Source organism: Nyctibius grandis, chromosome 3, assembly GCF_013368605.1.
Source record: "Nyctibius grandis isolate bNycGra1 chromosome 3, bNycGra1.pri, whole genome shotgun sequence".
Lineage (NCBI taxonomy): Eukaryota > Metazoa > Chordata > Aves > Nyctibiiformes > Nyctibiidae > Nyctibius > Nyctibius grandis.
Genome location: NC_090660.1, coordinates 24,264,130 through 24,277,009, shown reverse-complemented (window position 1 = coordinate 24,277,009; position 12,880 = coordinate 24,264,130). Strand labels below are relative to the sequence as shown.

The following is a 12,880-nucleotide window of genomic DNA, read 5'->3' as shown; positions in this document are numbered from 1 at the left end:
TGTTGGGAAGCTCAACTTTATACTAGGAGGATGGTTTTAGGTTTGACTTTGTGTACCACTGTGCAGAATAACCAACTAACATGCTTCCCTGTAGCACATAAGTTTTTCTTAGATGTTGGTTTAAGTCCTGACCCTTCATAATTCTTTTAGTGTCAAGCCATGAGAAGTTCACAGCTTGAGGTAATATGGCTGCAGCCATTAAACCTCTGTTTTAATCTCACAATTGCTTTCTAGAATGCTCGAGAAATCCATTGCTGGAGAAATTTGGAATAAGAGCCCTTGATCAAAAATCAGGAAGACTATTATTTGAGCTAAAGTAAAATTACAGTGTGTGCCTCTGGTATGCGAACTGGCTTTGTAAAATCACATCACCAGGTGGTACAAGTGCTGTGAAGTAAACCAGAACTATTATGGTCGGACTGTTCCTTTCCCCTCGGTCTGGCTTCTTAGCTATTCTCAATTAATTTAAAAGCTTCCCCTGCCAAGTTGTTCTTTTCTGCCTTGGAGATGAATGCACACTTCTTGATTTCCAGTATCCACTTCTCTCACAAACAGGTCATTCATTGAAAGCAGTAGTCCATGAACTTCTTGGATCTACACGTACTTTAGTTCTAAACTCCTGACTGACATTTTATAGGTTAACGTGATTGCACATGCCAACTGAAGATTGTTTGCTGTTTTTCACAAGCTTTAGTAAGTTGATGAATTACTGACTGTACATAAAGGTTACTGGCCTCTCTCAGTTTTAAACTTTGTTTTCAGTTGCTTTTGACTTTCTGGACTTGGAAATACTATTTCATGCTGCAAGTGCTTCCAGGAGTTTTATGCACATCAAATGCATAAAAATTTATGCATGTCAAATGAATCCTAGCAATCTTTTATTTGGGAAGGTCTGACTTTCCTCTAGCACAGGCTTTCTGACTTGTGCCAGAAAGTACTCACCTTTGCTCCATGTTCCTGCCAGTCCTGTGAAAACCCACACAGATAAAAAAGTCAGTTTGCATGTGCTCCAAAATGACAAAGAAGGGTTTTCAGCTCGTCTCTGACTGTTCCTAGTGAACATGATGCAGCACCACAGAGACCTAATAAGTGACACTACGCCTACCCTCCCCAACAAAAAATGGTGCATGATCCCTTCAGCCTTAAGTCCACACATTTAAGATTAAGGTTAAAACAAATCTGCACATTTTTTGTAGTGCCTACTTGTAGTAGCTCCAAGCTGATCCCTGGAACCAAGGTACCACAGTCCTTCAATTAATACAACTGAGTCACTTGTCAGATGAGCTGTGGTAACTGTTCTTTGCAACTGTGAAATAAAACATATTAATTCAAACTACTATGAAGGGGATTACTATAATAATTTGTTATACACATCTTGCTTCACGGTAAAGGTAAAGTGGGGACATAGGTCAGTTGCTGTGACTCTGCTGAAGAGCAGGAATTCATTAAGCTGCAAGAAAACAGTTCCTTTTGAAAGACAGTTTATATACAGAAGAGGAAGATTTTTCTGCCTTGTGTTTGAAAAGAAGTCACCTTCTGTTCAGTCCCTTAAAACCACCCCATTGCTGAGGAAGCCAGCTCATTCAAAGCTAGAGAACAGTAGAGTGGTACATGCGATCGTATGGGGAGGAACTTACAGGAAGAGGACAATGGAGTGGAGGATGTGATTGCCTGAGGTCATCAAGAGCCAGAGAAGGGAACAGAAGAAGAGTCAGAAAGTCAGGGATAAATAGGAGGAGGAAGTAGGAGTTTGTTGCCCTGGATCATTTCCAACATTGCTGGAAGGAAGGCAGGTGGTGATGCTGTTGTGTATATGGTAGTTGAGTGCTCACTGAGACAAATGAGACTGGAAAGCAGAGAGGCTGGTGGGGAAAGAGTAGATGTGTCAGCCAAATATATCCCTCGGGATTCAGAGAAAATGTTGGGATAGAAACCCAGTTTCTATAGTTCTAGAAAGAAGATCAAAGTAACTGGAACAAAGAGAAAAAAATACATCAAGCTGCTGAGAACAAAAAAGACATCTGTTAGCAGCAGAAGAAAGGAAAGCAGGATGCCAATGAAGATAACAGGATGTGGTTCAGGAAGAAAAAGGCAGAAACCAGCTGTGGGAGAAAGAAAGGTGGACTGTGAAATAGGAGACTGGTATTAGACTGCCAGAGCATAGGAGACATAAGAAAACAGTGGGCTAGTCAGAGGGCTGAAAAAGATAGCAAGGGATCTGCAGCAGGAACTGAGACGTACTGGTGCAGGGATTTGAATTGGTTAGCCTGGATAAATTAGAACCTGGAACAGAGGTCTTAAAAGTGGTTGAGGAGACTGGGACTTCAGTAAAAGGCAAGGGATGGCGTAGAGCTAAAATTGTGACAGAAACAGACAAGAGGTAACAGACTATGAAGTGTGCAAAACTCACCAGAGCAGCTAAAAAGGAACCAAAATTCTTGAGTCCCACCATCTTTTATCTGTGCAAAACCAACTGGCAAAGCGTCTTATTCCCCTCCAGCATGATACTATACACAGAAAAATAGCTATCACTTAATCTGTTATTAAATGAAGAGGCTTGAGGTGCTGGAACTAGAAGTCCCAGTCTTTCTATGTATGTATGTAACTGTAAGATTCATTTTGATGTCACTGGATGGGCTTTTTCTTTTTGAAGAAAAAGCAAATTCAAAAAGTGTACGCAGAAAAAAAGGTCAGATTATGGAATTGGAAGGTCAAGCACTTTCCTGTTACATAGGTAACTTTAAATCATCTTGTTTGTGCTTGTACATTAAGATAAAGTGATTAAGGATTCAGGAAGAAACCTACTATTTGTATTTTCTTGATCTTTATGTGACAAAGTGTTGCACTGAGGAAAAAGAACCTATCCATAAAAGTTTCCGGACCACTGTGAACTAGTTCAGAAAACAAATAAGGCTTTTCCTTTGGAAGCACATGCAGGGAATACAGTCTTGTCCCCAAGATATTAAGGGCAGGATTAACCTGTGACTAGTATACATGACTTTTTTTTCTTTAATATCATGTTGTCATGACTCTGGACTTGGACAGGAAAATGCACAGTCCCCATAGCTTTCCCTCTTTGAGTGGTTCTTGTGGTTCATAAGGCAAAATTCCTCAGTCAAGCAGAGAAGATCTGAAGGGCATTGTTGTGGCATGGAATATGAAACTCATTGTAACTGGAGTCATATTTGGGCTTCACATCAGGGGCAAAAATCCTTTCATGCTTTGTGCCAGAAGATCGTCTCCAAGGAAATATGAAAACTTCAAAGGTGTCAGTGCAAAGTTGTTGAACTTCATACACACAGTTAGATAAATCTCACTATTCTAGAAAGTATTGCAGATAACTCAGTCCTACCATCCATTTGCACCTTCTTGTAAATTAGACAGCTCAGTCTATAACATTCATACTGTATGGACACATGTAAAAGTGATTTTTAGGAAGTCCTAAAATTCCTTGTACCAAAAGTACAAGGATCTTTACTAAAACAATTCACGTATTTACAAATTACATACATTGTAATGCACTAAGACACTTGTGCTTTTTTTTTTTTTTTCCCCAGACAGCTTGTAACCATTGTAAACTAGAGGAATCTGAGAAGAACATGAGATCGTAGTTCTTTTCAGAAGTGCTCTGGGATTTTTAATGGCCACAAAGTACACAGGACTTCATCTTAACATTTATGCTGAGCACCTCTTGCAGCACTATGGATAAAATGCGAATAGACAAAATAGCTCTCCTGAGACACATAAACTCCAGATTTAACACAGTTTGAAAACCAGGTGCACTGGGGTAATGTTCCAAAACAGCTTCAAAGCCAGCCACCCTTGCAGGTGTTGAGTACCTGCGGCCCCTTTTCTCCTTGCGTTTAATTTCCTGTTTCTTAGTGAATGTGCGCTCTGTGCCCTTTCATTTCAATGTCTCTAAAAAATATCATCCCACAAAACAAACCTTTTAAAATTCCCGACTTATCCAAAACCTTGATTCCAGTAACAGGAGAAAAGAGAAAAATATCAACATTTTCAATGGCTTCCAGCAAAATATTTTTGTCTAACAGCCGAATCTAGTCTTCATTCTTAGCTGTTATCTCCCCCTTCCTGATGTGTTTAACATAACAGAGCTGAAGTTTTTGTCTGATAACAGGGACTGCTGTGACTAGTCCTGCTTCCTTTCATGTAGCTGTTCTAGCCTGCTTTGTTCTCCAGAGTTTTGCTTTCTGTTGCATGCAGTGCACACTGGTCTTTCATCCCAGTCTCTATTGTTTGGCAGATTGTTGATTTTGTTGTTGTTGTAATGGGCATATTATTGGCCATCCTGCTCTAGGAAAACACTTCAGAGAAAATGAATGGATTTGTAGAGAAACTGTGCCACCCAACAAGTTGTATGGGCTGTTGCCTCAAAGAACTTTACTTGCTTTTCCATGTTTGTTTAGAGGGCATATTTACTTAGAAGATGCTCAGACTCTTTCTTTAAAATATGATGAAATTGATGGAGTCATTCTTTACATCTGTGAGACGATCTAGATTTTAAACAGTTGAAAGAGCATAATTGGTTAAGATACATTAAGAAGTTGTAAGCATGTGTAACTTTCAAGCTAAATTATGTTTTTCTAACTTCTGGTCATGTAATTTTTTTCAGTTAGAGGGTATAAAACTTATGGAATATTGAACACTAATACATCAGTAACTAACAATTGCATGTAATTTCTTTCTCTGCCTGGACTTGTCAGCATTCAGATACAGGTAGGTTATTCCAGAGCATAAGAGCATGGTCAGATCTCCGATAAATTAGTGAGAATTTGTCATTAACACCAAAGAGCTGGAGATCAAGCTGAATACAGAGAATCAAATATATCCTCAGGTAAATGAGAGCCAAGGAAGAGATTTTAGGACTGAAACATGAAAATTGACAGAAATAAGTGATATTACAAAGCCGGAAGAGAGCTGCATGGAAAGATTTACAGCTTAATCTTCTCAGCATGTCAGCTGGCTTACTGGAACACTTCCCTCTCCTTAAAGCAAAGCATCTCCCTCCAAAGTCCACAGAATTAAATGTGTGGCTTACTTCTGGGTAGGAACAGGTTCCTCTGAGAAATCAGTAATACTGGGACATCGTTCATGTTTTTCCCTGGGCATGAACCAGCTGAACTGGTTCATAAAAAGTAACTCTGGGAGCACTTCTGTAGTTTGTTGGTGAAAGGGGTCAGCAAGTAGAGCAGTGAGACTAAAATGCAAGGGTATTTTATAATATTCCTGATCTTTTAACTGAAAATGGGCATTTGGACACCAAAGTAATTATTTCAGGGTTAAAAAAATGTAGACATGGACACTTTAAAATGGCTTAGGATTCAATATTACCTTGAGTGCAGTGTATGGAGAAACTATCGTGAGACAATGATTTTTCTTGTTTAGTTGCAAATGTTGGGTCAGTGACTAAAGGACTTGAGCCTCCTAGGAGGGTTTGTGAAATAAAAACCTCTCACTGAGGAGTGGTTATACATTCAAATGATTCTGCTGTCTTATGAAAAACTGTTCAATAATATGATTAAAGGCTTGCTATCTGTTTGCAAGAGACTATGGTTTTCAACAGAATATGGACTTCAGTGGGGCTATTTTCATAGGCTACCACCAGGGAAAAAGGTTCCCGCTTCAGTCTTTGTTAATGAAGGTTTCTATCCTTTGTCAGGGAAGGAATGTGTCAGAGATTCATGAACAAATACATTTCTGTATTAGAAAAGAATGAAGAATGTATTTAAAAAGAAAGTAGTGAAACAACATTAGTAATAGCTTTAAGCAATTGATGAAGCAGGAATTAAACTGTCACTGTTGCATGTTAAATTTTTGCATATGATTACAACATATCATCTAGCATGTTTATTGTACATTTTGAGAATAGAAGTACTGAGTCAAAATACACAGTTAAGAAAGTCCAAATTTAATTTGTAGTCAAATATGCATGAATCTATACGCACTTGGTAGACACCAGTGGCATTTTCCTGTTCCATCATAGTCCTGTTTGATAAACATTAATATTTAAAGATTGATGACTTCCATTATGTCTGCAATATTGCTTATGAAAGTCTGGGAATAATAATATTTCCTGAAGTCAGATAAGTCCATTATGAATTGGTACTGGAAGTATGTGTAATGACTGCCTACATCTTAGACCGTGCTGCACAGGAGCTTGCTTATTGGAACATGAGTCTGGTTCACTTTGTAGTTTCTAATACGGCTGGAAATACACCAGTAAAATCGATATATTACATTTGTATAACAGCTCAACTCTCCCTTTATTTCAGGAAAATTAACTATACCAGTAGATGAGAGGTTTTGCTCACAGGGGTTTACTTGTGCTGAAGTCTGCTGAACACAGTCACGTTGGTCAGCAATCACGTCCCTGCAGCCTCAGCCAAGACAGATGTAGCAATTATTTCTCAAAGCATTTTTTCTTTGCCAGATGTAGAGATTGAGTGGTACTTGTGAAAGGGGTGGTGCTCACTGTCACCCATTGAGGTGTAACACAGACATAGCATGTACAACCTCCTTTTTTCACTTTCATGGAAGCCCCAGACACCAGGGAAAGCAATGTTTTTACTTCCTTGGTCTGAGCACACCATCTCTGAAGTCATGTCAGTGGATGGTAACTTATATGACCTGTATGATAAGAAGCTGTCAGCACTTAATGTATTTTTCCAGATAACCCACCCAAACTAGCATCTGTTTTCAATATTTTTCAGAGCAGCAGTTATCTGTTACAGTGACAGACTTGGAACATTTTATGACTTCTTACTTAGCTCTTTGCCACCCAGCCTCACTGTCAGCAGCACATTGGGTTGTCTGAGAGTTATTGAAGGAGGAAAAGCATTCTTACCTAACTGAGCTGCTGCCAGCATCAAGGTCTTGTGCTGTCACTGCACCTATAATGGTCCCCACAGGCGTATCCTCATAAACCTCCATTGTGTACATAGGCTTGCTGAAAACTGGAGGTTCATCCATGTCCAACACATTTATCTTCACAGTGGCAGTATCTTTGAATGGACCCACCGAGTGAAATCGATGGTCAAGATGGAGATTGGAGGCCTCAACTTTAAACGTGTATGCTTTTTTTGTTTCAAAGTCTAATGGCTGCAGAAAGAATAAAAGCAAAACATCAGATCTGACTAAAGATTAAACATTGCAACATCACTTTGATAGGATTAATCTGACATAACTTAAGACACCTTCAGTGTGAACTTCAGCTCCTGAGCTAATCAGCTACGCTTGTTTTGCAGTCCATCTCATGCTAAGGTGGTTTCTGAAATAGGCCAGATGAATCATACCCAGGAAATGACTGTTTCTCCACATCAAAAAAATCAGGATGACTGGCATGGATGTAAACAGTTACACTGTAGATATCTGAAATTAAATGAGTGAGATTCATCTCTTGCAAATGAGCTGTGTGCAATTTAGCCAGAGATTTGCATTCATACACTCCCATGCACAAGCAATCAGCTGTCTCTAGCTGATCCAGTTCCCTAAACAGAAGACTTCCATTTCTTTTAGCAGGGAAACCTTTCAGAGGACCATGACAATAATGGAAATGAGCCCAAATGAAAACTCTGATATATACCAATGGGTCTAACCCAACTTCAGGTGTGGCTTGAAATGTGAATTCAAGCTTCATCTGAACCAAGTTTTTCCTGTAAAATGTCTATCTATCTTAGCAGTGAACTGCTATTCATGCCATCTATTTGAGCCTCATGTATGTTGAAAAATGGAGACTTTGACTCTGCCTTATGATCCTAGGTGTAATCCATAAGATCTTGAAGGCAGCACAGCAGCTTTTGTGTCCCTCTCTGGGTTTTTGATGGAAATGCATCCTGCAATCAGATTGTTTTGGTGTTGGTTTCTGTCAATGTACACCAATTTAGTGCCTTTGGTTTTAGAAAAATAATAATCTCAAAAACTTTAATGCAGTCTTATTTAGTTGAAAAGACACAGAACCTTTATTTTCAGTTAAAGGGTTTAGCTGCATTGGCTTTCATGTTGTTTTTAATGTTACCGACAAAGTCTTTTCCTGATGTCTGGGTAACACTGGCACCTAGTGGTTTCTACCTATAATTGTCAAGTTGGAAATTTTCTAACAGGAAAGGTTATGCTACCTGGAAGACAGCAGGATCACAAGTGTATGAGCAAGAATATTTTAATGTCTGTCATTTTTTTTTTTTTCTCCAGGCATCATTACCGCAGTGTTTCCAGTCATTTGTCACAGCTAGGATACATTTAAATTCTGCCATTTTCTGTCCTTATCACAACAGGACATAATTGGCCAGATGACTGGCTGGTGTAAATTGAGGTAGCTCCATTAAAATCAGTTGAGTTACCTTGACTCACATTAGCTGACTCGTTAGTGTGACGATTTTAAATCCTTACGAAAGACTTTATAATTTTAATAGACTAGATGGTCTTTTCTGAGCTGGGGGTTTAAAATTAGCCATCGAAGTCTATATGCCGTAGAAATAAACAAGCTTGAAAGCCAAGGATAGTAATCAGTCCACTACCACATGCAACCATCCTCCTACAGACAAAAGTCCCAGTAAAAGTCAGTATGAGCTGCACCTTCATGACTGGACTGACAGAAAGAACAAGAAACTAAGGCTAAGAAGAAACAGACAAAATCAAGTGTGGAAGATCTTGTACCCTAGTGGTAAAACCCTAAGCTGTTGGCTTCACTACAAATGGACATGCTGCTTCATTATCCAAATTGTTGTCACGCTGTCTTTTCAGTTTCTATACTACTCATTTTCACTGTTATGGAATGCCAAAAAAATCCCCCCCAAACAAACAAAAAAACCCCACAAACTCTTCTCCAGCTGATTATATAAATTTTTAACACATTTTCAAAAAATATATTACGAGGAGAAAATCTGAGGTTTAAAGAACCAATCTGGAGTGGAAAAAGTCTAAGTATGAGGGGTTAAGCTAGAGATAAATGATTAAGACAGAGAAAGCAAGAAATCTTAGCTCTCAATTAAATAGTAATTCTAAATCATGCCTTGTACATATCTTTCATATCCCCAAAATTGCATTAAAACTGTTCAGACTGGCTCTTGTGATGTGTGATTATATTGCAGATAGATGTGCTAATGGAAAAAGCCATAATCCATGTGGTCCTTGCAGGCTGTCTTTCACTGAGTTGCTCTTCAAGGCAGCAGTACCAGATCATTGGCCAGCGCCCAGTCACAACTTTCATGATGCAAGGGGATCAGAGTCCTTGTTTGGGGATGGACAGAAAGGAATAAGATTTCAAGCAATTTTCAAGCATATTTTACTGCACAATTACCCAGAAGTTTGATAAAGTGGCTGCATTTTCTTCTTCTCTCTCGCCAGCGTTATGGGGCAACCTTACGGTATATTTTTGAAAAGACAGTTCGACACCAAGAAAGGAATATGTTTTCCCACTGTAACCTCGGAGCAACCCATTCTCTCTTTCTGTCCTTCCATGGGTCTGCTGATAAATATAGTTAGAGGTTAAATAATATGTGGCAATGCAAAGCACAGATGGCAGTCAAAATAAGAAGAGACAGGCTGAAAGTGCTGAGTCATCATCAGAGAAAGAAATCAGTGACAGACTCCCCCAAAGCAGCAGAATTTAGCCTTTTAATATAAGTGAGGCTAAACTGCAGCTGAAAGGTCTGTGGAAAGACGGGAAATGTTGCAAATGGTAAACCTAGGATTTATCAAAAAGTAAAAGATTTTGTACCACATATATAATGCAGCAAAAGAGTATGATTTCACGGTATTCTGTTTATGGGGAGTCCATACTACAATCTCCTGTTAAGTTCTTATCTTCCCAGTTTTGAACAGTTGAGCCATACAGATAGCTATTGATAGTCTCAAATTTTGCCATTTGTCTGATATGTCCAGAGTCTTCTTGAAAACAGAAGAACTGAGTATCTATCTAGCTCTCAGGTGAAACTTTTTGGATTTTTAATTTTAAAGATGTTAAAATTGTATTTCTTTGTATTTCTTTTTTCAGTAGATGCCACTAAAATCTGTGAAGGAAATGAGTGGTCCACACAATATTTTAGCTGCCTTTTTTTAAAAAATATGTTTTGCTGTTACATAAGTGTCTGACAGTGCTTGGTCCTATTTTCATTTAAAATCTGGAATTCTGGTAAGGGTACAAACATAGCAGAATGAATCTTACAGAAAGAAACTGTAAGATTACTGAAATGTCTTTCTATCAATCAGGTTTTAATGGAATGAGTACATAGAGGTGTCTTTTTTTAAATAACTGATAGAAATATTGATTTCTTCTATAAAATAATTATATTCAGAAAGCTAATTTTGAATAAGGCTTTTGTTTTACAAAAGTTACTAGTTTTTCCACATTTTTGCTAATATTACGGTAACGTCTTATTAACTGTGAACTACTCGACAATTAGAGGAGTATTTCTAATTGATATTCTAAGTACAAGTGACAGAATAGATGTTTTTGGCCCCCCTACAGGTTCTTATCTGCCTTTTCCTGTGTTGCGGTTACAAGCTGCTCTATATAGTTGCATAGTAAAGCACTATCAGCTTATACACAGCTGTGTGCAGCAAAGGCATTCTACAAATCCCAAAATCAAATAACACATACTGACAAATCACTTTATCTTGCAACTCTGGAAGTGCCATGAATGGGCTTATTTAGTATGACTAGGAAAGCACATAAACAGTTCTGTGCTAGAAATAAATGTATTTTGAAATATTACTGTTTCCCATATTCGAGGTAGAAGTTAAGAAATGCTACTATATAGATGTATATGTACCTAAATTTACATATTAGTTAGATAGATGGTGGGGGAAGGGGGGGGGGAGAGAGAATTAAAGAACTGAAAAAAAAAAACCCAGGCCTCAAAGATATAATGTATTCTGATGAGAAGCATGGCAAGGGTGGGAAAAGAACCACCCTGTCAGTTTACTCTGCTTCACAAAGAGGCAGGACCAGAAACTCCAGAAATTTCTGCTTTTTATCCACACATAAGAGATACAACAGTATTGTTTGTGATACTGGCTTTCATGATCCACATCTACAATGACAGAAAAGCCGTATTTTAGGGTGAGACTGTAAGCCCCAGAACATATGGATAGTTATGGACAGTAGCACTGGGTTGAGAGGAAGCACGTATTAACTTAGGCTTGTCTTTATATTAGCATTTTACAATTGTAGAGCAACTCTGTGTCATGTGTGCTCTTCTCAAAACCTGGCAACAATTTCCCCTTGAAGATGGGTTGAGCGTCTGTATGTTTTGTGAAATACTGCCATCAGACTATTCGCTGTGCATTGGCGTATTTCAGTAACTGCACTTCTGCACTGGATTTTAAATAGCATAAGGAAATAATTGGTATTATAGAGTAGGTTGATTTATTAAAGCAAGCTCCAGATCAACCAGGAACATTCCTTAATTACAGAGCTGAGAACGCACAGTAAAAAATGAGATCTGTAGGCCAATCTACAGCAAGTGCTGTAGATTTGACCAAATATTAAGTGAGTGTTTCAAGATTTGATAGGAAGTGGGCAAAATTTATGTATATCCTGTATCTGGAGAAGGAAAGAAGATGACCAGTGTCAGGGGTTCAGCTGTTTGCTGCTCTCAAGCATCTTGTTTGTTTCTGCAGGTGCCTTTCACTGTTCCAGGAAAAAGCAAACCCAACAGCTGTATCTGCAAACCGCAGAGACTGAAGATCTCCCCTTCCTCACTCTTCCTGACTTTCTTCTCTGTGGCTGCCATGCTCTTCATGATTGTGTGCGCACCTAGGTCACCACTTTCTGCCTGTACTCAAGGACTTAATATCGCCTACTCTTCCTCCTCAAAATGTAAAACCACAATTCCCACTCACACAAACGCAAGAGTTATGATTATAAGCAGACAGTGCCTATGCAAACACCTGCAGAGGGTATTCCCTGCCTCTGGAGAACGAAGGGGTGGGGTGACCAGTCTGTATAGTCTTGCTAGTAAAGCAAGTAGTAGCAGTAATGCAATTCTGGCTGAGGGATGTCAGGAGTCTGCCTTATGCTTACTATTATGGTCTACAGATGCTCTCAGACTGCTCTTACATTATAGCAATGTCCCAGCGTTACACACATGGGCTGTCCCATGAGCAAGACAACTCGGCTTAGTCAGCAATCAAACTTCTACTTACTGACTCCAGTTAAAGGCTCTTTAAAAGTGGCCCCTGAGGTTACAAGGAAGCATACACTTCAAATACCTCCCTGCAGCTACTGGGTCTGTTCATCGTGCCCCCAGTTTCTGTTATTTTATAATCACTAAAGTTACTGTTTCTCATCATGAGTGCTATGTCCTCCCTGACATGCTGTGATTTCATGGACACAGCTTTGTCACCTCATCAGTTAGCAGTGGTACACAGCTTACAAAAAATAAGATGCAGATGTTCCCTGAGCTTCCACTGACCCACATGGAGAAGCTCACCCAGTACAGTGCAGCAGTGTGAAGCATACCAGGTGAAGCCTCAAAACAGTTTTTTCCTGTGTTTTAATGACACTCTGCACAAATCAGTAATGTCTGAGCCAGACTCAGTGCTTGAACCGTGCTCAATTTCTGGATTAGCTCGTGCTGAGCCAATTAAGAGGCTTCAGCACATAACAGGCTTATCCTATAAACTCATCCTCGGTTTAACAAATTTAGTGCCATCTTTTCAGTGAAGCTTGGGTCCTTCTGTTTTCTGTTGGGTATGGTCATTAAAGACTTCTTATCAGTTTCAATAAAATCAGGAGCTTGCCTGGGACTGATGCATTATCCCCCATACCTGGGGGCACTACTCCGTGCCCCACCTGAGGCCACTACACTCCGGTACAAAGGGGATGGTCCCTTCTGTCGCTCTGCTTCTTGGATCTTAC

General features: G+C 39.2%; 1 protein-coding gene across 2 annotated transcripts in view; it reads right to left on the bottom strand.

Annotated features, from left to right (window-relative positions):
- The window catches only part of CDH12 (cadherin 12), a 184,378-nt gene that overhangs the window by 38,864 nt on the left and 132,634 nt on the right, over nucleotides 1-12,880 (bottom strand). For both annotated transcript variants that reach the window (XM_068397004.1, XM_068397005.1), the window contains one exon: nucleotides 6,866-7,119. In XM_068397004.1, coding sequence (XP_068253105.1) covers nucleotides 6,866-7,119 — 254 coding nt within the window. The remainder of the gene's footprint in view (nucleotides 1-6,865; nucleotides 7,120-12,880) is intronic.